Source organism: Podarcis cretensis, assembly GCF_951804945.1.
Source record: "Podarcis cretensis genome assembly, chromosome: 13".
NCBI classification, from domain to species: domain Eukaryota; kingdom Metazoa; phylum Chordata; class Lepidosauria; order Squamata; family Lacertidae; genus Podarcis; species Podarcis cretensis.
This window is the reverse complement of record NC_137182.1, coordinates 43946847-43972539: the sequence shown is the minus strand read 5'-3', so window position 1 is coordinate 43972539 and position 25693 is coordinate 43946847. Positions and strand designations below refer to the sequence as shown.

Sequence of the window (25693 nt, the reverse complement as noted above, 5' to 3'; positions counted from 1 at the left end):
CATTGTCATGATAAGCGAACAAAGGAGGCCTTCATTGTGAGTTTCAGCACCTCTTTTTCTAGAAAAATAGCACTGGATGCAAGTAATTCTTTGATTCAAGTGTCTTGCACTGTTGCAAACCTTTCCATCTCTACACAGAAATATATCCTAATACATTCAAGCAGTGTGGATAGGATAGAAGCTTGGATTATCTGATGGATAAATAATTCATTGTCACTTACTACCATTGTCAGTTACTACCAGTAAACGCACATTAAATTAGAAGCTGTTTATATTCCGTAATTGTTTGGTGGCCAATTGTTATTTTGTCAAAATGAAAACTGGGGAAAGTTCTAATTCAGATGCTCAATGCTGCAGGTTGAGGTACATGGGAACATAGGAAACTGTTCCATACCAAGTCAGGGCATTAGTTCACTCAGCATTGGTTCACCAGCGATTTAAATAGGATTCCCCCCCCCCATCCTTACCTTGAGATGCCAAGGAAAGAACCTGGGACTTTTTTCATGAAGAAAATATTCTTTACAAGCACATCCTAACAACCCATGTCAACATAATCAGGTTCAGAGCAATATGCCATCCCAACCACAGCCAAGAGCTAAGAATGCAGTGACACTGCCCAAACAACCCCTGGGACACTGAACATAGTCAGCTCCAAATATCTTATTTTCTGTGAGCATTATCCCTCAATACCTTCTTCTCACTAACGTCAAGACATACATCAATAGCCTAGTGCCCCCTCCCAAAATGAAGATCCCACCATATCCAGCAGCTTGAGAAGATCCTGCAGCCCCAATACACAAACATCTGATGCCCACTTAAGAAAACCTTTCATGGCTTCAAGTCTCCCTTCCATTTCCCATGTACTGTTTTTCATTAACCAGCACCGATCTGTCTTAGAATTTTCTCCAGGGTTGATTGTCTCCTGAGATAGCACTGCTGGGAGGAATAAGGATTCAGGGCAAAAGTGTTAAGCATGGAGGAAAAGGGGAGGAAAAAAGAGGTCCTTTTGGAGGGAAGGACCATAGCTCAGTGGTAGAGCTTTTCATGCAGAAGGTCCCATGTTCAATTCCTGGCAAAACCAAACAGGGCTGGGAAAGACTCCTGGTCTTAAACCCTGGAGAGGAGCTGCCAGTCAGAGTGGACAATACTAAGAAAGACAAACCAATGGTTTGATTTAGTATAGGTCTGCTTCCCATGTTCCCTCTGCTCCTGGTCTTCTTGGGCTTTTTTCCACAACAGGGCCACCATCAGAGCTTAAGAGGAGGCAATATATCACTCACAAGAGAATCAAATCCGAAATGTTGAAATCCTGATCACCCAGCTTTTCTGTTCACTCTTAAGCAAAAGCATAGGAACTGGTCTGTCTTCCTGGATTCAACCAAAGGTCCATCTCGCTGAGCAGTCTGTTGACAATAATGGGCAGGCAGATGCCTTCAAAAGCTGTCAAACACAGCATTTTCTTTCTTTGTCCCTAATCATTCCTACCATCATTTCCAATACCCTCTTTATTTCTAAAGCCATGAGTCAGAGATCAGAAATACTTCCTCATGGTAATAGCTCAGATGATTCATTATCCAGGGGTGTAGGTAAAATACACAGACTATTCTTTGGAGAACCAAGAACACCCATAGCATCTTTGCTGTAGTCTCCCTACCAAGGAAACTGGTGACGTGCTCATTTTCTCTACGGTGAACCAAGATACACACCTGGAATATTTCAGTGGCCTATGATTATGCCCTGGGGGAAAGGGGTCACAGAGGTAGATCCCAGATTCCCATGCAGATGCTTTTGCCAACAGAGATAATTGCTGGATCACAGAGGTAAGGCTAGGAGACAGAAATCTTGAGTCCCTTTTGTTTTGTGTACTAGGAAGAAAATGTAGGTTTGAGATCAGAATCCAAAGAGACTACCTGATAAGATGACTACAGTGGTGCTATCTTACCTGGAATAACAATATAGTCCCATCACACTGGATTTTGTGAGTTGTGGTTAATGTTTCTCTGAGTCCAATCCCTTCCCAAGACGTGTACTAAGATGCCCCGGTGCCAGTACAGGTCACTTTAATGTTGAACCAAAATGGAGGGCACATTTTGTCACCCAATTTCCCTGCCAAAGCTCCTGGTTTTCTATTACATCTTTCATTCATTCCTTTGTAAAATCAGTGCTTTTTTCTGGGGTACCCCTAAATATTTGTGTTGCCCCGACGGACCGACCGACATGCCAGCTGTCTCCATAGTAGCAGTGCAGATTGGAGCTCCATCATTCTCCCCGTCGGTGCCCAGGGAGGGGAGTCTGGGGTGGCTGCAGTGGAGGAAAAGGCTCTCCTCCTCTTGCCAGGCTAGAGCCAGCTGGCAAGCGCTCACCCCTCCTTGCTCAAGCCGATCCTGCCATCGCCATCACCAGGGGCCTTCCTGTCCTCTCAGCACCTCTGCTGCCTCGAGTCCCTTGTTTGGGGGTTGGGGGGAGTAACCAAAATGAGAGTACCCCTAAACATTTTTAAAGAAAAAAAGCACTGTGTAAAAGGATGTGTAATTGTGGGGAGAGGAGTGGATGTTGGACAAAGGTCTTTCTAAGGCAATTAATCCAAGACATTGACAATCAAATCAAGCATAGATAGCTAGTTGGGGCAAAGCCCACTTCAATGTCGTTTCAAATATCATTTCTATTGAAAATAAAGCACTGTGTATGGATAATAACTAGATGTGTATTGGATAATGCAGCTGCCAGACAACTACATTGCTTTTCTTTCAGTGTGATGGTTATCTCCATCCACATTCGTCTCCAATGAATCATGACTAAGAAACTATTCTCTTCAGCTGAATATGGAGGGAAGTTTTGCCCTAAAGCTGAGATTCACAAAGCCACTCTCGATCTTAGGAGGGGGGGTGTTGCGGGCTCACGACCCCGCCCACAATCTTGCGGGGCTAACACCAGCCCCGCGGGACCTGGATCTCATTACTATTCAGCGGTGGCGTCACCAGCCAATGGAATGGCTTCAGTGGCGGGGCTTCCAGAGTGCACTTAAGGTCAGGCCAGCCTGGGCTCACCCCTTTTCCCTCTTCGCAGCAGCCGTGGTTTCCCACCCACCCTCCCTATAGGCGTGCATTTTGGACTTTGCTATGGGCTTCGGCTGGTCGCCGCAAGGGGCCTGGTAGGGGTTTTTTCATTTGGCTAATTGGCTGAATTCGAAGCCACTTGGTTTTTTTGCCTACCTCGTAGCAAAACATCACAACTCCTTGGTTTTGGTGGTTAGGCATTGGCCGGGTTATTGTTATACAAATGAGGTCGGGGGGAGGATCGCCATCACCTCCCCCAATTCTTGAAGGGTGGTTCGTTAAAGGATTCCGAGGAGCGTCGCCTTGTCCGAAACCTACAGAGGCTAGGGCCTAAAGCACACTCCTGAGCGGTAACCCCTTGGGGAGCGCCTACGGATGTACATCTGGGGGGCTCCCCCTGTCAGTGTTTTAACCCTTCCCGGTCAGAACCGGATAGTCTGTTAGGGCCAATGCCTAGGGCCAATACCGCTCTTACCTGTAATCAATAAAGTTGTGGCCATTTTTCGCCCATTAACCTAAATCCTGTTGTTCGTGTCTTTATTTACTAATCTGTGGGAGGGTGGGAGGGGGCAGGTATTGCCACGCAATGCAACTGCCATAGCAAGACAGGGAGTGTTGCCTCATCATGTGAGCAAAATGAATGCATTCCCCTTTCCATCCCCACAGATGGCCAATGAAAATATATCATTTATGGATTATCATACATGACGTTGTTGGAATTCAGTTTGCAGGGGTCCAGAATTTCGGGGTCGCACATTAATGAAGCTGATATAATATCCATCTACTACTACTACTACTACTAATAATAATAATAATAATAATAATAATTTATTATTTATACCCCACCCATCTAGCTGAGTTTCCCCAGCCACTCTGGGCAGCTCCCAATTGAGTGTTAAAAACAATACAGCATTATTGACTGTGACTATGTATGAGTATAGGATGCTTTTTCTGTTAGAGGCAGCGAGTGCACAGAAAAAGGCTGAAAATGGCAGAACATGGAAAGTGAAGTCAAGTTTGTTTATTAAAAGGCTACATTTGTGTTCAGATGGTAAATGATGATGTGTTCACCCTTTACTAAAACACACTCATACACTGCCTATATAAGCACATCTGTTTGGAGTTTCCATTGAATTATTTTTTATTGCATTTATAAAATTTCAGAAACACACACAAATCACACTAGTGAGTTTATCACTTTAGGAGGAAAAGCACACCCACAGATAATCTTTTTAATGTACTATTTCCAGTCAGTTTGCAAAACAGATTATTCATTTTACTTTGTTTTATGACATATTTTCAATGGATTCTGCCAAAATGAAATTATAATTTAACTGCATTCCAAAAGCATAGTTGGACATCTTTGGAATGCTGTGTGCCAAGCATTGAGATCCTCCTTGATCCTGCTTAGATACTGGTCAACCTGACTGGTTATTAAGGGTTATATCCAATGCTATCTGTGCAAAAACAGATCAGACTTCTGCTAGCACAATGGGACTTTACCTTCTTCTCCTCAAAGTCTGCTTTTGATGGTTCCTCTGGATGAGATTTTGGGGGTTATGCAAGGGGAAAGAGAGGAAGGTTAAGTTACACTATACAAATAGATGTCAATTTATGCAGTGTTGGATTCTACCCTATGGACTCCAACTGTAAATGCATTCATTTTAATAGATTTGAATACATGCTTGGGTGTTTTGTGACACTTGTTTCCTTCAGCCTTATTAAACTACCATCTTTCTCCTCAACCATCTTTCCTTTTTCCTCAGCAACCTGCCCACGGCTTCTTTCACCTGGTCATTCCTCAGGCAGTAGATCAAGGGGTTAAGAAAGGGTGTAATTGCCGTGTAGAAGAGTGTGACTGCCTTAGTGACTGCTGAATGAGTTTTTCCACTTGGAATCAAGTACATCGCTGCTACTGAGCCATAAAAAAGTGTGACCACAACTAGGTGAAAAGATATGGTAGCAAAAGCTTTCCTACAAGTGCCTTGGTTAGAGGTTTTCATCAGGGTGAGAATCACAATGCCATAGAATAGTAGAACAAATAAGACATTGATTAAAAACAGAGCATGCATGAATATCTGGCAGACAAGGGGAACATTTCCGAGTGGAGGGCAGGCCAGGGACAAAATTGGCCCAGGATCACACAAAAAATGGTCAATGATATTAGGTCCACAGAAGGACAACTTGGAGATCAAAATCACTGGGATAGGGTACCACATGAAACCAACAACCCAACATGCACCTACCAGAGCAGAACAGGAATATTGAGACATAATTTGTGGGTAGCGAAGTGGATGACAGATGGCCAAGTACCGGTCCAAAGCCATGGCTGAGAGGAAGAAGCATTCAGTGTTGCCAAGTGAGAAGAAAATGTAGAACTGGAGGAAGCAGGCATGGAAAGAGATGAACCCAGGGGGAGACACCAGGTCAAAGAGCAGTCGGGGCACAGTAGTGGACACATAGCACATCTCCATCCAGGAGAAATTGCTCAGCAAGATGTACATGGGGAGCTGAGCCAGGTGGTTATCTAGGAAGACCACTGCAATGATGGTGATGTTCTCAGCCATAGTGAGCATGTAGAGAATGGCAATGAAGACAAAAAGCAAGTATTGTTTCTGCTGTTCAACTTCAAATCCAAGCAAAATGAATTCCTGCACCGCAGTCCCGTTGGCCATCTCTACCTGGAGTCAAATAATATAATCACTATTGCACAGCATAAAGAGGTATACAGTTGTTTAAATACCATTAGCTTACATTGAAAAACAAAGGTTGTTCAGACTTGCCATTTCAGAACGCTGTGGGGCATTTCTTCTGCCCACCCTGGGTTACAGTTCACAAGTTATTATTCACCCAAAGCACCTGTTTTTCCTGGTTAAGTATAAAAATAACATAATGCACTTAAAATATAGTGCTTTGATAGTATTTAATTCTGATATCCAAGAGCTTTGCAGAGAATAGCATATCCCCAGTTCTGCTAAAGTCTCTCTCCTCTCACACACCACTGAATCCAGAAATAACACCAAACTGATATTGTGCCCAGCTTACTTAATTTTAAAATGATAAAGCAAGTGCAGCACAAAACCTTGATTTAAATAACATATTTGAGATTTATTGTACAATTTACATGAGAAAGAGTTTGTTCTTTGAATTATATCTTAGACCCAATTACTGCTGCTGTTTTACAGAAGATTTCATTTTATTGTTATGCATTACCAAATGCCTTGCCCATCCTTTTGATGGGAGAACAACGGGTATTTGAGTTGCAGCTTCTACATTTCCTTTATTTACAAGTATAAAAGCACAATGGAAATAAATAGGGTCCTGTAAGAATGCAAAAGAACTGGAGCTCCTGCTTCAAGTCCCCTGAAGTAGACAACTAAACCACAATAATGCTTCTTAAATTCAAACTCCAACTCTACTCAGTGCCCCTCTAACTACAAAGAATATTACCTTCCGAAAGAGATATTTTCTAGCCATTAGAAGTGCACCTATTTCAGCTATTTACATTAGAAGTGCACCTATTTACAGCTATCAGTCACACAAAGCGGGGTTTCCAGCCAATAATTTAAGCAATGCACATGCAAGTTGCGGAGGAGGTCTGCGTGAAGGGAAATGGTTCAAACCCTTTGACTTAATAAAATCTGGGATCTAAAATCCAGGATGTAGCTTAGAATCATTGGCATGTCCCATGATCCTTTCCTCTTACTCTAAATTCTCCCCGCAATCATTTTGCAATGCTTTCTCAAAATTTCCTAGAGGAAGCCACACCACGAGAAATGACCTTCAAATCCACAGTTCCCACCCAAGTTTCCTTTTTGCTGGCAATGACTCCCATAAGAAGATCCTTACAGGGTCACATCAAAGGCCCACCTAGTCCAGCAGGTGGGCAACCAGTAACCTATGGGAAGCCCACGAGCACAACACAAATACAAAAACACTCTCCATACCTCAGTAGGAGTCAAAATGCTGCTCTGTCATCCAGGAAAAACTCACTAGATGTTCATGACATGATTTGGGGGAAAGGTTGTCAATAGGAGTTAAAACATTGACCCATAAAGTAGAAGGCTCATCAGAAGTGAAGCAGCAGAATCTAGGGTGGAGGTTAGTCTTCTCTGTGCATTTAACTGGTAGTTGTCTTCCAGACAGATGGTGTGAAGGACATAAAGGACCATACTGCAGTTCTGGGGGAAATTAAAAGTCACCAGATATATGTACATGCAGACTAGAGTACAAATGCCCCAATCAGTGCCGACTACAGCTTTAATCAGAAACTGAAATGAATCTTGGGAATATCTCCTTCAGGAACAATTAAAAAAAAAAAACAGCACCCTTTGGGAGTGAGATGCAATGTTATACCACAGGCTGCCTCCCTCCACTTTGGTATGATGCATGCCTCCTGTTTTTCCAAAACACTACCTCTTCAAAATGTTCTTAAAGAACAAACTGAATGGCCAAAGCTCGGAGCACATGAACCAGAGCTGGTGTGATGTATTGTTCTTAATATTATGATCATTAATTTATAGAGTGCCAATAACTTTCTAAATTCTGCTTACTGATTGGAAATAATTTTGTCTCTGCCAACAGGCTTCCATTTGAGAAGATGTGACACAAAAGGGGAAATGGAATGAGGAGGGGAAAGGAAAACAGCCAACTCAGTTACCAGTTCTAAACATTTATGTAATTGGACTTGCTGTAGCAACTTCATGTTACAGTACCAGCACCTTTTTTTCTAAAAGAAAAGCACTGCGATCAGCTAACATTTTAGTTCCCATGGAACAACCAGCTCCCCTGGGCCATTACTCTAGGGTGTCATATATTGCAAAGAAGATCTGGTATATATTGTTACAAAAGTTAGGTGCTTCTCTTTGTGGAGAGTGGTGTGGCAGGGTCAGGTGGTACCCGGTGCAGAAATTTTTGCCATCCCCCCCCCCCCACATTGAAATTCCCCCTTCCTCCCTCTACCCCCTGTGAAAGACAGCTGTGCAGGCAGCTATCCGATGTAGATCCCAGCTTCTCACCCTTCCTCCGGTCCAAGGCGACGCGTGTGCAGCCAGGTTGTCACATGGCCTCCCTGAGGAGCAGAGGAGGAGGCAGAGCCACGGCCAGGCTCAAGGGTTGGTGATGGTGTCCTGGAGGTTTGGGCTCGCACTGACCTCTCCCCCCCTCAGCCTCCCCCCCCCCCCCCGCTTCTCCTTTCCTGCCAAGGCAACTGGTGGCGGCGGAAGGAGTGTGGCGGCATTGTTTGCCTGAAGCCTCTGCTTTCTTTCGGGGACCGGGAGTGGGCGTGTTGAGCATTTTGTCACCCCGTCATGATGACACCTGGGGCAGCCCGCCTCTACCACACCCACCTTCCTCCTCTGCTGTTTGTGGAGTGGTAGCAAGAGCCCACGGGGCTCCAGGCACTCACCCAGGATCTGTGTTGCTTTGGAGAATTGAGACATGGTGGGAGACTGCCGTAGCTTTAAGAAATATGGTTTATTTACCTATTTACACCTTCCGTCTGCATGGAGGGAGTCCAAGTCTTATATCAAGTTCATTTCAAGAGGAGCTTATCCCCCACAGAAGTGCAACCAGCCTTCAGCCAAGATATTTCCCTGTCTCTTTTCCCCCTTCTTCTTCTCAGCAACCCCTGCTCAAGACTCTCATTTCCTGTTCCTTCAAAGGGAAAAGGGTTCTTCTCAGATGGCCCATCAACACCTTTTGTCATATGAACAGATTTGCTCTCCACTAAGCCAGCCAAACTGATTTGTTATGAGGAATGTTCTGCAACTAAAAGTTTTAATTAAACTTATGGGCCTTGACAATGTTTTATTTCCAAAAGCAGTCAGTTTTCATGCATCTACAATCGTGGTGTGGTCCCCCTTTCCATAAACAATTATTTATTCCAGAAATACCTTAATCAGAATCAGTTTTGTTTGAAGGAGAGGAAATCAGACATTTGTGCTATTTGGGCAATATTTGTTTTATTTCCATATTTGCAAGTGAAGAATAAGTTGAGGCAAGCAGCAGAAACCCTGGGAGAGGCACCCTGCACCATTCAGCCTACACTTCCCTCTCTGATGGACCTTTCTGCATCTCTCTCTGCTGCTGCTATTTCTTCACACACTCCTACACACCTACACTTCATCCTTTCAGAGTGGGAACATTAACAGAGGGACTTCCTGTAACATCATCAAAACCCTTAAAGGGCTTAAGCAATTTGAGAGGATATGTTCTACATACACTACTATGTTGATTGATTTAACTTAAAAGAGGGATGTGTACTTCTTGGGATAAATTGTATGTCTTGGGATAAATTAACTTGATCTGAGGTTGGTCAAAATAGCTCTCGGGGTCCCTTCCAGCTCCATGATTCTATGATCTCTTCAAATGGGCATGTTGCTTTGTTTTAACTTTATTTCCCCCTCCTACCAGCAATTTTTATACCATGCCCTTCGCCATCAGCAGTCGTGAAATTCTCCTTAGCAACTTGCCCAGAGCCTCCCTCACCTGATCATTCCTCAGACAGTAAATCAGCGGGTTCAGAAAAGGTGAAATAGCAGTGTAGAAGAGCGTGGCTGCCTTTGTGGCCCCTGCTTGGCTTTCTCCATGTGGAATTAAATACATAGCTCCCACTGTGCCATAAAAGAGGGTCACCACTAAGAGGTGCATAGATACGGTGGAGAAGGACTTCTGACGGCTACCTTTGTCAGAGGACTTTATCAGGGTAAAAATGACTATGCCATATGACAACACAACAAATAATACATTGACTGAAAACAAAACATGTATGATGACCTGGCATATAAAGGGAACACTTCCAAGAGGAGGACAAGCCAAGGACAGAATTGGCACAGGGTCACACACAAAATGGTCAATGATGTTAGGTCCGCAGAAGGTTAGCTTGGAGATCAAAGTAGCTGGGACAATGTAGGCCAGAAAGCCAAGGACCCAACAAGAGGCCACCAAGGAATAGCAGGAATTTGGGGACATAATTTGTGGGTAGCGTAGTGGGTGGCAGATGGCCAAATATCGGTCCAAAGCCATGGCTGAGAGGAAGAAGAATTCAGTGCTGCCAAGTGAGAATAAGAAGTAGAATTGGAGGATGCAGGCATGGAAGGAGATGAGCCCAGGAGGAGACACCAGGTCAAAGAGCATATGGGGCACAGTTGTGGTCACGTAGCATATCTCCAGCCAGGAGAAGTTGCTCAGCAAGATGTACATGGGAAGCTGGGCTAAGTGAGCATCAAAGAAAACCACTGTGATAATGGTGATGTTCTCAACTAAAGTGATGATATAGAGGATGGTAAAAACAATGAGGAGCACTAATCGCTTCTCCTTCTCAACTCCAAATCCCAACAAGATGAATTCCTGCACTGTGGTACCATTGACTATCTCCATCTGTAATAAAAAAACAGAAGCAGTATCATACACCTTCAGAGAAGTATCGGTTTCTTCACCTACCATCAGCCTGTCTGCCTGTTTCCACCAACAGATAAAGGGAACACTTCCAAACAGCTATGAAATTTAGGGAGTGCAGTAGGGCCTTTCCTTCCTTGCACCATGTGTAGCAGATCACAAGTGAACAGTGTTCAGAAGCAATATTTTTTTCTGATTAGCTATAATTTTAAAATGGAATAAGAGCAAATGGACTTAAAAGCAGAATGGTATAGGGAAATATATTTCAGAATAGTTCTAGCAACTTTGCCACAAACAGCTTGTCCCCAAATGCACTGAATTCTTTCAACTGCCCTGCCACAAACACACACTGAGAGACACACAGAGAAAGAGAGAGGCAGGCTACTAAACCCAGGAATGGCATTGAGCCAAATCACAAAATTCAATACAGTGGTACCTCGGGTTAGGAACTTAATTCGTTCTAGAGGTCCGTTCTTAACCTGAAACTGTCCTTAACCTGAGGTACCACTTTAGCTAATGGGGCCTCCTGTTGCCACTGCCGCTGCCATGTGATTTCTGTTCTCATCCTGAAGTAAAGTTCTTAAGCCAAGGTACTATTTCTGGGTTAATGGAGTCTGTAACCTGCAGCATCTGTAACCCGAGGTACCACGTATATAGTATTTTTTAAATGTGGGTGTGGGGGGGGTTGTGTGGGTGGGTGTGAGAGGAACGAGACTGATAAATACTTTATCTAAATCTGGTTATGAGTGAAGTATGTTAAGGGATGGGGCATTGATTCTCTGGGACATTTTACTGTTTGAAGAACATCAAATTACCTCACCCACTATGCTAGGGTCAACACTTTGATTTTGCATATAATTCTTAATAAATTTTTGCTTTACAATTTAAAGTACTCATTTTTACATCCTTAAGATATCAATGACTTCCCTTCTTCTCTTTCCATGGCTCATTTTACATATCATAAATCCCTGCATATTCTACAGAAACTATACCATTCAGTATTCCATTATTACTTCCATCATAACTTATTTACACTGTTGAATTTATCTTAATGCTGCCAGTGTTTTCAGCTGTACACAGTTATTTCCCATATCTTCAATAAACGTTTTCCAGTCTTCTCTAAACATATGTTCTTCTTGTTCTCTTATTCTATATCTGCAAGCTGCTCATATTCTGTCAACTTAAGTTGCCACTCTTCTTTGCTTGGGACCTTGCTAGTTTTCCATTTTGGGGCTAACAAAAAAAAAAATCTGGCACCTGAAATAGACTTTGTCGCTTTGCTCAATTGTAGGGCCAGCCCTATGATAACAAAATAGCTCCTAAAATATACATTAATTTGATTTCATCAAATTTAATTAGATGTAAATGCATTTAATCTCAAATTCCTTTCCCTTATAATTATCTGAGGGTTTCAGCATCTAAATTTTTACATGTGCTGTGTTAACTGAAAACAACAGGAATATTTAGAAAATTAAATTTCAGATTATGTTTTTAAATTAATTTTCATAAAAATAATGTGTGTCAAAATATTACACACACACACACACACACACACACACACACAATTAATTAAACTACAACAGGCTTCAGAACATCTCAGATATTTGTTGTATATTTGTTTGACGCTGCTGTTGTCCTGGGCACTTAATGTTGAATGATGGTCCTTGTGGAGCTGCAATTTGGCATAGTGTGTTGGTTGTCCCATGTAATCTACAGGATTAGGAACTATCTCCTTCTTGGGTTGGCATTCTACCTCTGATGCAAGTTCCCACCCAGGTATCTTGTGCTTCCATCAGAAATCCAGTTTATGTAGCTAGCAGTTTGTTTTCACCATTTGTTAGAAATGCTTACCCCAAGTCTTCTCTCAGAATTTGGCAAGGAAGAATACTCCTCTCCTTGTTTTATATTGTCACACACATTCGGAATTGCAGGAGTGAATGAAATAAATGACCATAACGTGGGTTTGGAATCAGAAAGAGTCCAAATATCTCTGTGTGAATTCAGGCACACCAATGCTTCAATGCCACTCATTATTTCTGGCTGCAGTTTTAATCACTGACTGGCTCAACTCTTGGGAACACCTCTCTCAGGAACTAAGCTATCTGCCAACACACAGTAGCATCTCTGGGGAGACACAATGCCACCCCATTTCTCCTCTCCTTACTAGGTTGCATAATTCTACTCTGTGTTCTTTCTTTGTTCTATATTATGCTGTGCTGCTAATTCAAGTCGTGCTGTGGTCTCTCTTTCCATAAGCAATGCTTCATTCCGGAACAGTTTTTTTTAGCAAGTAAGAATATCAGACGATTCCCTTGGGAATTGAATTTGAAGCAAATAAAGGCTTTGTTGACACTGTGCACTCACCACCTTTCCACCGCTTGGTTTTTTTACATGGTCACACAACATTACAGTGGTACCTTGGGTTAAGTACTTAATTCATTCCGGAGGTCTGTTCTTAACCTGAAACTGTACTTAACCTGAAGCACCACTTTAGCTAATGGGGCCTCCTGCTGCAGCCGTGCCGCCGGAGCACAATTTCTGTTCTGTTCCTGAAGCAAAGTTCGTAACCTGAGGTACTATTTCTGGGTTAGCGCAGTCTGTAACCTGAAACATCTGTAACCTGAAGCTTATGTAACCCGAGGTACCACTGTATACAAAATAGTATTCTGTATTTTGTTATGAAATACTGCAGTTTGTGGGACGCAGGTGGCGCTGTGGGTAAAAGCCTCAGTGCCTAGGACTTGCCGATCGAAAGGTCGGCGGTTCGAATCCCTGCGGTGGGGTGCGCTCCCGCTGCTCAGTCCCAGCGCCTGCCAACCTAGCAGTTCGAAAGCACCTCCGGGTGCAAGTAGATAAATAGGGACCGCTTACCAGCGGGAAGGTAAACGGCGTTTCCGTGTGCGGCTCTGGCTCGCCAGAGCAGCGATGTCACGCTGGCCACGTGACCCGGAAGTGTCTCCGGACAGCGCTGGCCCCTGGCCTCTTAAGTGAGATGGGCGCACAACCCCAGAGTCTGTCAAGACTGGCCCGTACGGGCAGGGGTACCTTTACCTTAGCTTTTACTGCAGTTTGAAGCCTTGTTTCTCAAACCAGCTTCAAACCTTAAGCTGTTCCCAATTCATATTTCCCAAGGGTTGAACTCCTTTGCATAGGATAAAGATATCCCCACCCTATCAATTGCATTGATCAAGTGCAGAAATAAATCTGACACTAATGAAGTCATGCTGATGTGAATAGTTAAGCGAGAAAGCATTGTCCACAAACACCCCAAGAAACTCAATGCTGAACTATAATATGGTAATGAATGCACTCATAGACCTTGGGCTTTGTTTTCCTCTCTTACTGCAGTGATGATACTGAATAATGGCTAGATGTTGGAAAATCCTTCTCCTTTCAGTGGACCGAACTTGCCCCTTTTTGCTACTTTGCTGCTACCTTGAAAAATGTGTGTGATGACAAACACAATGTTACAGCCAGTCTCCATAGCCATGCAGTGAAAGGAAAGTTTACATCTTTAGAAACAAGCAAGGAACAAACAAAAATCCACAGTCAAGAGGCCCAAACCTTCCAAATAAATAAAAAGATTATTAAGATAATGTTCTTGAAATTGCAGAATAGTAGAATATTGCAACAAAGGAAGGTGAAAGTTTCCACTAAGCAATTAAGAATTCTAATTCATCATCAAATACACAGGCACATAAACATATAAACATATTTGACATGTACACACGTAAGTTGAATATCATTGGAAATGTAAAAACAAATGGCATTTAAGGTTCAAATCTAATTATTTTTAGTGCATGTATATTTCATTTTTTGGAGCACACAAAAATCACACAGCTAAGACTCTCATATTTAATGATATTAGAACATCCATTTTTATTACACGTAGAAAATTATTTTAGCTTGAGTGTTAGGCTTTGTATTTTAGTCCTCAAAGAGAGGTCAAGTGAACTTCTTTGTCATGCAGGAACAGACTTTGGAAAATTTTTGTAATATAGCACCCCATCCAAGGCCAAAATTTGGAGCTCCCAAATGGAACTTCTAAATTATGAATCTTCTCAATTGTGTACCCCCTCTGCTCAGTGCCCTTTGGGGGGAGGGGAGACTGCTCACACCTTCCTAAATCTTGCACTGTATCATGCCATGTGGTTGCCAAACTGTCAGAGACCAGAAGTCAGATTCCTATTCACCCGGGAATGGAGGAAGGAAGCAGAGCAACTGCAGAAGCACTGCTATCAGAGGAACCTTGTGGACAGGAAGGATTTAGCACTGCGTTCCTCTGACTCAAATATCTCTTTTGTCGAGAAACCAAAATGTGATGTTACAGTAGGAGATTACTGGAGGAGATTGAGCACCTTTAAGTGAATCAGCACCTTGCAGCACAGCTAAAGTCAAGGGTCAGGCTGTACCTGCTACTGCTGCTACATAACTGATCAGTTTAAGCTTAACTGTTATCTTTCTCCTCAGAAGTCTCGCCTCAACAACCTTACCAGTGCCTCTTTCACCTCAGAAAGGAAGATCAGTGGGTCAAGAAGAGGTGTGCTGACAGCATGGATAAATGTTGCTTCTTTGCTGACATTTGCCAAGGACAGAATTGGCTCACAACCATACCATAAATTGCCATTTATGTCAGGTATATAAAAGGATAATTTGGAGATCAGTTCATACCGGCATCAATCTTAGATCTATTTTACCTTTAGGAAATAATTTTAACTCTGATGGTTACTTCAGAACACTCTGGTTCCTAAAGGGGAAATGGAGGTTCTTGTGGTCTTGTTGACAAGTCTTTGTGAAATAAAAATTAATTTTGATTTCTAGTCTTAGATTGATTCTAGGCAACCCTAAGGTGTTCCCTGGCTTGAATCTTGACTGGACAATATAAAATATGGGGGGGGGGGGGATGTGTCTGTCTTACTCAACTCTAAATACTTAAGTTTGGAGAGACAGTTCTGAAAGGCTTGTTTTGTCCTACTTTTGTCTCAACACGTCACCTTATTACCTTTCTCCTCCACAACCTGCCCATAGCCTCTTTCACCTGATTGTTCCTCAGACAGTAGATTAGAGGGTTAAGGAAGGGTGTAATAGCTGTGTAGAAGACAGTCACTGCCTTCACAACCTCTGACTGACTTTCTCCACCTGGAATACAATACATCGCTCCTACTGTGCCATAGAAAAGTGTTGCCACCATTATATGAAAAGATATGGTGGAGAAGGCCTTCCTTCGACTGCCTTGGCTAGATGTGTTTATAAGATTAAGAATCACTAAGGCGTAGGATAGCACAACAAAGAAGATGTTGCTTAAAAACAGAGTATTAATGAAAATTTTGCAGACAACAGAAATGTTCCCAAGAGGAGGGCAGGCCAAGGATAGAATTGGACCAAGATCACACATAAAATGGTCAATAACATTAGGACCACAGAAGGACAACTTTGAGATTAAAATAACTGGAATGATGTAGCCCAGGAAGCCTCCAGTCCAACATGAACCCACCAGGGCATAACAGGAATGCCGGGACATAAGTTGTGGGTAGCGCAGAGGATGGCAGATGGCCAAATACCGATCCAAAGCCATGGCTGAGAGGAAGAAGGTTTCTGTGCAGCCAAATGAGAAGAAGAAGTAGAACTGAAGGAAGCACTCATGGAAAGAAATTACCCCATGATGGGATGCCAGGTCAAAGAGCATACGGGGCACAGTGGTAGATACATAGCACATCTCCATCCAGGAAAAGTTGCTGAGCAGGATGTACATGGGAAGCTGGGCCAAGTGGTTATCGAGGAACACCACTGTGATAATGGTGATATTCTCAGCCAAAGTGAGCATGTAAAGAACGGTGAAAAACACAAAGAGCAAAAATTGTTTCTGTGACTCAACTCTAAATCCCAGCAAAATGAATTCTTGGACTGTGGTTCCATTGGCTATCTCCATCTGGAAACACACAACAGAAGAATTGTCACATACTGTATGGAGGTGTTAAAAGTATGTGTACCCTTTTGGTTTCTCCTGAAAGACAAAGGCTTAAGCAGGCATGTCACCAGGTAGCACAGTGTGGTGTTCCTTCTCCACCTACTTGTGGTACAGATCTTATGTGATTACTCCTCAAGAGCAACTATTTTTCAGATTGACTCTAAATTATATCAAAAGTCTAACTCCCAAGAATGAATTTACAAAATACTCAGCTATTTCCTATCAGATTTCTGAGAGAGATTCTCCTTGAACCTGGGATGTGTTTCCATGGGAACTAGATATTAACTGTATTCCTTAAAATATAGATGGGATAAACTGTCAATTTTGGTTTCTCCCTGTTTCTTTTTTTCAAACTTACATTCAGTTTTCCACATTTTCACACCAGTTTGTGATTATTATTTCTAAGTCCTCGTGAAAAATCACCAGCATTTTAGTGCTAATATTTCCTAATATATACTTTCTATCAATTGTTTCTTAGCATGCACATTTTTGCAAAGCAATTTCCCCCAATATAATACATGTTTGCATCTTATTTCCACTAATATATGCATTTTATATGCACTTTACCCTGGTATATGTATTTTTCTACAAATTACTTGTCCAGATTGAACTGCAAAATTTGGTTCATTAAAAGTTCTCCTTTTAATGTACATTGAATTGAATTTTTCACCCATTCCTATCTGCTGCCCTTAAATCCTTAGGGATATCTAAAAGGGGGCATAAGGCAGAGCTTTCCCTGCCAACTAAGAAAGGGGTAATCCTGATGCCTTTGAAGGAAACAAAGGGATCAGCTTTCTTCCCACCCAGCTTTCCATTATCTTGGTAATAGGCCCCATATCTGAACTTCCGTAGGTCGCAGTATGTTTCCTTCGTCCAGCAAAAGGCTTACCCTAAGTCTGGTGTCGGAATCTTGTGGGAGGAATGCTGCTCTCTGACACTCATCTACAGCACTGATGGAGCAAAGGATGTAAAGACATAATGGTTTGGTGAAAGAAAGCTTCAAGATACATGTCCTTGGGCATGCAGGCAGACCAAAGCTTCAGTGCCACTGAATAGTTCTGGCTCTATTTTTAATCACTGACTGACACAACCCTTGGGAAGATCTCTCTAAGGAACTAAGCTATTTCTCAATAAAGCATCTCTGTTTCTTCTTTGTTCTATATTAAGTTGTGTTAATTCAAGTTGTTGTTTGCTTCCTCTTTACCCAAGCAAAGAGGCATCTTGACTGGGACTCATTTCCTTTGGGGGAGAGAACCCTACCAATTATGATGTTTTGGCAATGTCTACTTTACAAATGAAGGCAAGCGGGCATGTTGCCTACAGCCCTTGCAATGGTTTACTTGGTTGCCATATTCAGGGCCAGGGAGGAATTTTCTCCAGCAAGTAAATTGGCTGGCTTGTACACTTTTGCATATCTCAGCAAGCTCCACAACTTAGTTGGATAAGGCATTGGGCTGGATCCTTAGTCACATGGGTATCCCATTAGAAAGGGATGCAGGTGGCACCGTAGTCTAAACCACTGATCCTCTTGGGCTTGCCAATCAGAAGGTCAGCAGTTCGAATCCCTGTGAAAGGGTAAGCTCCCGTTGCTCTGTCCCAGCTCCTGCCAACCTAGCAGTTCAAAAGCACACCAGTGCAAGTGGACAAATAGGTATCACTGTCGTGGGAAACTTAATGGCATTTCCATGCGCTCTGGTTTCCATCACGGTATTCTGTTGTGCCAGAAGTAGTTTAGTCATGCTGGCCACATGACCCAGAAAGCTGTCCATGGACAAACACCAGCTCCCTTAGTCTGAAAGTGAGATGAACACCGCAACCCCATAGTCGCCTTTGACTGCACTTAACTGTCTAGGGGTCCTTTGCTTTTACCTTTTTATCCAGGAGGGTTGTTTCTGTCTGGGGGTCCACTGGGGGACCGATGGGCCAGTACAACTTTCCCAATGGCAGCCTGTGCAGGGTTGTGACTTCTAGTCTATATTGGGGGTGACATCCCAGTGCAAGGTTGACTCCACCAGGTTCCTGTCAGGTGGGCTGCTTGATGCTGGATACATGCCCAATGCCTTTTCCAAACCTATTCTTTCCCGTCACCAATAAAGTTCTGACCCAGTTCTGTTACTATAAAGAAGCAATGCAGAAGAAAGAAGCAGCAGCTAAGCTAGCTGCTGGTGGCTGGAAAGCCAGACAGGATGTTTGTGACTGTTACCATGGCAATAAAGGGGCAGTCCATTCTCCGTATTGAGCACAGGATGTGAGCTCAGTGTGTGACATATGACCTGTACAGGATGTTCAGACAGCTCAGTTGTCACAGTCATTGAGAGAAAATTTCACATAATGACTAGACCCTCAGAAGAGGAGGATGAACCACTGATTACGCTTAGTACTGGTTCTCCAGAGAGTCCAAAGGCTGAACCAGAAAGCAGAGAAGAGCAGCACCTCTTACGTAGGTCTGAGAGAGCAACGAAGGGTGTACCACCCAAGAGGTATTCAAAGGAGTTTGCCAACTTAGCTATTGCATGTGTTGCTGTTGTAAATGACCAAGGTCAGATTGAAGCTGTGTCTGAGTCAGAGACAAAGGCACAACAGAGAGTTGCTAACCAAGGTAATGCAGATGCACTCATTCCTTGGAAGTCACACAACCAGAGAGGTACATTGGTAAAACCAGTGGTGGGTAGGTCCAAGGGTGGAACTGAAACAACAGGGGAGTGTTATACATATAACAACTGTTTGTTTTCTTCTCTGGATCAGGCATCGCACGCTGCACGCATTGATTCTTTAGGGGGAGGATGTTACTATAAAGAAGCAATGCAGAAGAAAGAAGCAGCAGCTAAGCTAGCTGCTGGTGGCTGGAAAGCCAGACAGGATGTTTGTGACTGTTACCATGGCAATAAAGGGGCAGTCCATTCTCCGTATTGAGCTCAGTGTGTGACATATGACCTGTACAGGGTGTACAAGGGTGGGGTTGTGATTCTCTCTGTTGTTTGTGAAGGGTGCAGACATCTTTATCTGTATGGCTGCTAAAGACAGGAATAAAAGCATGTAAATACGTTTCTGTCTGAGTCTGATTCCCCTCCCTGGGGAACAAGAAAAGGAGGGAGAAGCAGTGGTGTGTTTTTCTCACAGTCTGGGAAAAATCGCCGATACAGACCTCGCATGTTTACCTGCCGGGAGTCGCAGGAGGGAGGTCAAAGGAATTCAGCCGGTGCCTGGAGAACTAGGCACATTCCTCTGACCGAGGCAGAATTCCAACAAGTTCAACCAAATAGCAGTCTCCTGTGTTCATTCTTTTGCCCCTCCCTTCCCCTATTACGGCTGTTATGCCCTTGTGCTGGCAATCCAAGGATACATTCTAGCCAGACAAAAATATTCAAGAAGGGTATGAGACCATATAACACAGGTGCTGAAAGACCTACATTGGCTCCCAGTTTGTTTCCGGGCACAATTCAAAGTGCTGGTGCTGACCTTTAAAGCCCTAAACGGCCTCAGCCTAGTATACCTGAAAGAGCGTCTTCACCCCCATCATTCAGCTTGGACACTGAAGTCCATCTCCAAGGGCCTTCTGGCAGTTCCCTTCCAGTTAGAAGTGAGGTTACAGGGAACCAGGCAGAGGGCCTTCTTAGTCACGGCGTCTACCCTGTGGAACTCCCTTCCATCAGATGTCAAGGAAATAAACAACTATCTGACTTTCAGAAGACATCTGAAGGCAGCCCTGTTTAGGGAAGTTTTTAATGTTTGATATTTTATTGTGTTTTTAATATTCTTTTGGAAGCTGCCTTGTTGTGGTTGTTGTTGAGCAGGGGTGATGTAGGGTAAGCCCAGAGGGTAAGGGTTGTGGCTAAAGATGAGTGTGGCCTACAGAGAGTACCAGGGACCATATAGCAAGTGTTTCCAAACTGTGGTCTGCAGACTGTTGCAAACACTTCCCTCACTCCTTCACCCAGTGAGATTCACACTGGTTCCCAGAGAATTGCTAATGAAGGACTTGGGGAAAAAGCAGTCAACAAAATAAAAAGTGGCATAAACATCACTGAAAAGCATTCTATTTATTGTTTCATTGTTTTATTTTTTTCTGCCCCACTTTGATATTAAATATCAAACTTTATTACAAAAGTAAATATATATTACCCCCATGAATAATATTCCAGGATTCAGATTACATTTATTTAAAATACAATGTAACATACACATAGAATTAAGAGTATCTTATTTAACATAATATTCAATCTCCTATAATATATAAAATTAGTCTTTCATTTACAACATTCATTACTTTCTATAACCTATAATCAAAACAAACAACCCCATCCATTTGATCCACATTTCATTTTTTCTCAATTCATGCATCCCTTTTTCAATCAATTGTTTGCCCTTTAAAAAGACCAATAACTGAATGTTGGCCTACCCAAAACTTGTCCAGTTTTCTTTGACCTTTTATTACTTGAAGTCTGTGGCAGTCTTTCCAGTACAGGCATTAGCCAAACTTTACATTAGCAATGTTGAAGACTTATGTACTTAATTTTGTTGAGCTTTTCCTTCCCCTTCAGTTCTTTATTACTATATTCAAATAAGTTGAGCAAGACCAAGATAGGAGCAATTTTATTTCTTGTTTCACTGTTTCTGAGATTTCTGCAAAAACTTTCTTCCATTTTTTCAACTTCTGGGCACTGCCACCACATGTTTAGGTAGTTGCCTATCATTTGTCACTCTCCAGCATATTGGAGAAGAGCCTGGGTTGAGGAAAGCCAATTGCCTACATGTCAAATACCAAATTGCCTACATGTCAAATACCAAAAATGTGTTAATTTTAAGAATAACAGCCTTGCAAATGCTGCTATTGATATGTAAGGTGTGGTCCATCACCTAGCCGTCTAAAACTTCTACCTCATCCTTTCTTGGTTTGGGAATGATCCAATATTTCTGTATCTCAAGGGCTCACAGAAAGCTGTTCCAGCCAACCAATGACCTGATGCAGAGTCATTGGTGCAAGGAGGTTTCATTATATTTTAAAGTTTTTCTCAAGTTTAAATTCAAAAAAGGAGGACTCATGGGATTTTTAACATGGATCACAAAATGATTGCTCTTCGTCTTGTTACAGTTAATTTATATACTGAATTCTATACCACAGTCTCGAAACATTCTACACATGAGTTAATTAAAAGAAGTTAAAAACACAAAACAACAAATAAACCCTCCTACCTTTGGCTTTTATTCCAGATAAAATACCTCCATTTCCCCTCCACTTTCCTACATCACCCTCTTTGTTCTCAACAACCGGAACAATGCTTCCTTCACCTGATCATTCCTGAGACAATAGATGAAGGGGTTGAGCATAGGAGCAAAGGCAGTATAGAAGAGAGCCATCACTTTAGCATTGTTGCTATGACTCTCTCCACTGTGCCCTATATACATAGCTGCCACCGATCCATAAAAGAGTGTCACCACTGCTAGGTGGGAAAACACTGTAGAAAAACCCTTGATACCAGTGCTCTCCTTGGATCTTTTTGCCATGTAGAATACTACACATGCATAGGAGACCACAATGAAAAGGAAGGTGACCATAATCACACAAGAGGTGACAATGAAGCAGAAGAGGGGGAGGTGCCCCAGTGGAGGACAGGCCACAGCAAGGAGTTGACCAGAGTCACACACAAAGTGATCAAGTATATTGGAGCCACAGAAGGACAACCTGGAGATCAAAAACACTGGTACAATGTAGCACAGGAAACCGAAAATCCAACATGCAGCCACCAGGGCATAGCAGAAATCTGGGGTCATAATTTGTGGGTAGCGCAGTGGGTGGCAGATGGCCAAAACCCGGTCCAAGGCCATGGCTGAGAGGAACAGGCATTCAGAAGTACCAAGGGAGAAATAGATGTAATACTGGAGGAAGCAAGCATGGAAGGAGATGACCCCACCTGGGAAGGACAAGTCAAAGAGCATCCGTGGTGCAGTGGACGTCACATAACACATCTCCAGCCAGGAGAAGTTGCTCAGCAAGATGTACATGGGCAGGCGAGCCAGGCAAGCATCATGAACCACTATCATGATGATGATGAAGTTCTCAGCCAACGTGAGGGTGTAGACTGCTGTGAAGAAGATAAGAAGGAGCAGGCGTCCTTGTGGTCCAACTTGGAAGCCCAGCAGAATGAATTCCTGCACCATGGTCCCATTGGCCAGCTCCATCTGGATCACACACAAAACTGCCTGGACGCTAGTCTTGCATTTTCAGTGGTAAACTAAGGTTATCTAATGTTTGGAATGGAGAAAGCCTTTGTGCTGGGTGGATGAAGGGAAAGTTAACAATTTTGTTTACCTATAATTGAAGTGGCAGGGGTGGGCTGACTTCACTTCTGAGTGATATATTCCTTTCGAATCCTTTTTTAATCTACTAAAATGCTTTAAACATTGAGGTGGCAGGGGTGGGCTGACTTTAGAATCCTTTTTTCCTTTAGATTCCTTTTTAATCTACTAATATGCTTTAAATATAGCAGGCAAAGTTCACATTTAGGATCTCTGGACAATTATACAGTGGCTTTCAGGCACTCCTGAGAATGCAGTTTTGCTTGAGAATATAAATAACTTTCTGAATCAGTAGTCAGGTCCAGTATTCTTTACAAACCTCCTAGTAATCAACACTCACTGATGGTCAATGTGAAACTGACCAAAAATCTCCCAGCCTTCTTTCTACCCAAACATTGTTTATGGTATGTTAAGCAAGTAGAATATAACAATATGAATTTGTTTCAGCTGTCTTTGTCCTCTGAAGCATCAAACGTACTGGAATTGTCACAGGTTGCATCTTAAAAAACCTAGCCTTCTAAAATTCCCACCACACCCCTTCTTGGTTTGGGAATAACCCAATGTTTCTGTACCTTAATAGCACACAGAAACCTCCTCCAACAAACCAAAGACCTGGTGCAGATAAAGTCCCAGTATCCATGGTGCTCAGATACTTCACCCTTTAGCTCAGGCCTGACTTTGGTAGTTGAGAAAGAAAAGACTGCATTTATTTTAAAGGTTTGCTGAAGTTTTCATTCAAGAAAGGAAGGACTCTTGGGAACTTGCCTATCAAGGCTAATTCTGTTTCCCTTCAAAACAAGGTCTCCTTGGGGATTTCTGAAGAACTTGTAATGTATAGTAGCTTTGTTTACTTACATGCTGAATCCTCCACATTGGATGAATTGGGAACTACTGGTATTTGCTCTCTTTTTCTTTTTTTTTTTTCTTAAGTAAAAATGGATTTCTATGTTTAAATAAAGCTTAAAATACAGACAGCAAAAAGGGTAGAACACAAACAACAAATAAAACAAGACCACTGGTTAAGGGAAATAAGAAAGTCACTGATTAGACTCCTTAGAGAATTGTGTGGAAACCTGAGGGACAATTAGAGTAAAACAGTCTAAGGAGGAATTTGCAAACTATTGAGGATGTTTGGTTGTGTAAGTTATATAGCCAGATCATAGTCTGAAAACAAATGTTTTGGGGGTTTTTTTAGGTGAAGGGGCAAGGCTCAGAGGTAGAGTACATGCTTGAATGCAAAGGGTCCCACGTTCGGTCCCTGGCATCTTCAGACAGGGCTGAAGACCCTTGGCAGAAGCTCTGAAGAGCCCCTGTCAAGTATGTATAGAGAATACCAGCCTAGATGAACCAAAGGTCTGATTCAGTATATCATCATCATCATCAAATTTATTATCCTGCATTCACCAGCCAATCCCAGGGTGTCTTATAACCATTTAACATTGTATACAGTTAAACCAAATTGGAATCAAAGCAAAAGGGTGAGTCTAGTGAAACCAGGGTAAGTAGGTGTCTCTTCAGCATTCACCAAATGCTGTGTAGTGATGCAGCTCTGTGGGGAGGGAATTCCAGAAGACAGGAGCTGCTCTCTCTGGGAACTCTGAGTGATCTCTCCCTGGAGTAGTTTCCTCCTGGGATTTTTGGATCTGTCTATTTAGTCTGCATTCTATCACTATGCTTAGAGGTGAGTTAAGGGAATCATGTACCTGGGTCAAGGATAGGGGGAAGGGGGGAGAAGGGTTGCCACCCTTGTGATGGTACCGGTGATTGAAGGTATATGCGGGATGGGGCAAGAGGGGACTAGTTATATCAAAAACCTAGTCCCTTCTTCTTTACCCACTATATCTCAGAATGTGGGGAGGTGAGTTAAGGGAATCATGTACCTGGGTCAAGGATAGGGGGAAGGGGGGAGAAGGGTTGCCACCCTTGTGATGGTACCGGTGATTGAAGGTATATGCGGGATGGGGCAAGAGGGGACTAGTTATATCAAAAACCTAGTCCCTTCTTCTTTACCCACTATATCTCAGAATGTGGGGAGTTCCACCCCACCATGCATTTTACAAAAATTCTATGGAAATTTAATAATCATGGCTTCCCCCACAGAATCTGGGAACCATAATTAACACTTCCCAGAGCTATAATTCCTAGCACCCTTAACAAACTACAAGACTTGTGGAAACAAGTAGTGGTGGACAGATACTTTCTTCACTGATGTCCCATCCATGTGAAAGGCACAGTAATGTGACTTCATATCTGCTCAGTCAGATATAGGCTGAGATGTATGCTACCTGCACTCTGCCTGTCAACCCTTCTGTTTCATCTCATGTGTAATCAGGTCACAAGACTACCAAAGAGATCAACTTGCTCCACTCCACAGCAATGATGAGGGCACTCAGGAGCTATAGGGTCCATGGTTTGATCCATCTCACCAAGCTACAGTGTGAAATGAGCCCCAATAGGAGCACCAGCCATGTCATATGAAAAGACCTTCAAAGAATTCAGGAATCAATCCACTCCAACAGCACAAAGTAGACATTTTCAGCCCAAAGATCAGTTGGGAATATGTTCCCCAACCCCACTTTGTGGCAAATACAACATCAAGGATTTGTGCAGCAGCATGTGTTGGACCAGAGAAGTTCTGAAACAGCCCCATATTTGTCACAGAGGCCATGAAGTCATGAGACTGCACATTTGAGGCAGCCTCAGCAAGGCTATTGAAGTCCCTCAACGCTACTGTGATTGGGTTATCCAACACAGCATCTAAGACCACCTCTGCCAGCACAGTTAGGGAGGTTATAGTACTGTGGAGTGAATGGAAGACAAACAACACCCTCATTCTGTCTCTCTGGCCCAACACAATCCCAAACAATCCCTCAAACCCAGACACTGTGTAAATTACTCTCATAGTGAGGGAGATGGAATTGCTATGTATGATATCAGGTGGTTGGTGCTGCAATGAGTACAAGAGTGGACACTG

At 42.8% G+C, this 25693-nt stretch overlaps 4 protein-coding genes across 4 annotated transcripts in view; all 4 read right to left on the bottom strand.

The window, feature by feature from the left end:
• Positions 1-25693, bottom strand: part of LOC307201976 (vomeronasal type-2 receptor 26-like) — a 237745-nt gene that overhangs the window by 193749 nt on the left and 18303 nt on the right. The window lies entirely within an intron of this gene.
• Positions 4778-5722, bottom strand: LOC307200464 (olfactory receptor 11H6-like; the record flags this gene model as incomplete). Its single annotated transcript, XM_079949004.1, has 1 exon — positions 4778-5722. Exon 1 carries the CDS (start codon positions 5630-5632, stop codon positions 4778-4780), a length of 855 nt encoding a protein of 284 aa, XP_079805130.1. The 5' UTR covers positions 5633-5722.
• On the bottom strand, positions 9477-16383 carry LOC307200463 (olfactory receptor 11G2-like; the record flags this gene model as incomplete). The annotated part of the gene is made up of 2 exons (XM_079949003.1): positions 9477-10107; positions 16016-16383. 2 exons carry the CDS (start codon positions 16381-16383, stop codon positions 9477-9479), a joined length of 999 nt encoding a protein of 332 aa, XP_079805129.1.
• Positions 21664-22602, bottom strand: LOC307202028 (olfactory receptor 11G2-like; the record flags this gene model as incomplete). Its single annotated transcript, XM_079951648.1, has 1 exon — positions 21664-22602. The coding sequence occupies one exon, from the start codon at positions 22600-22602 to the stop codon at positions 21664-21666; it is 939 nt and encodes a 312-aa protein (XP_079807774.1).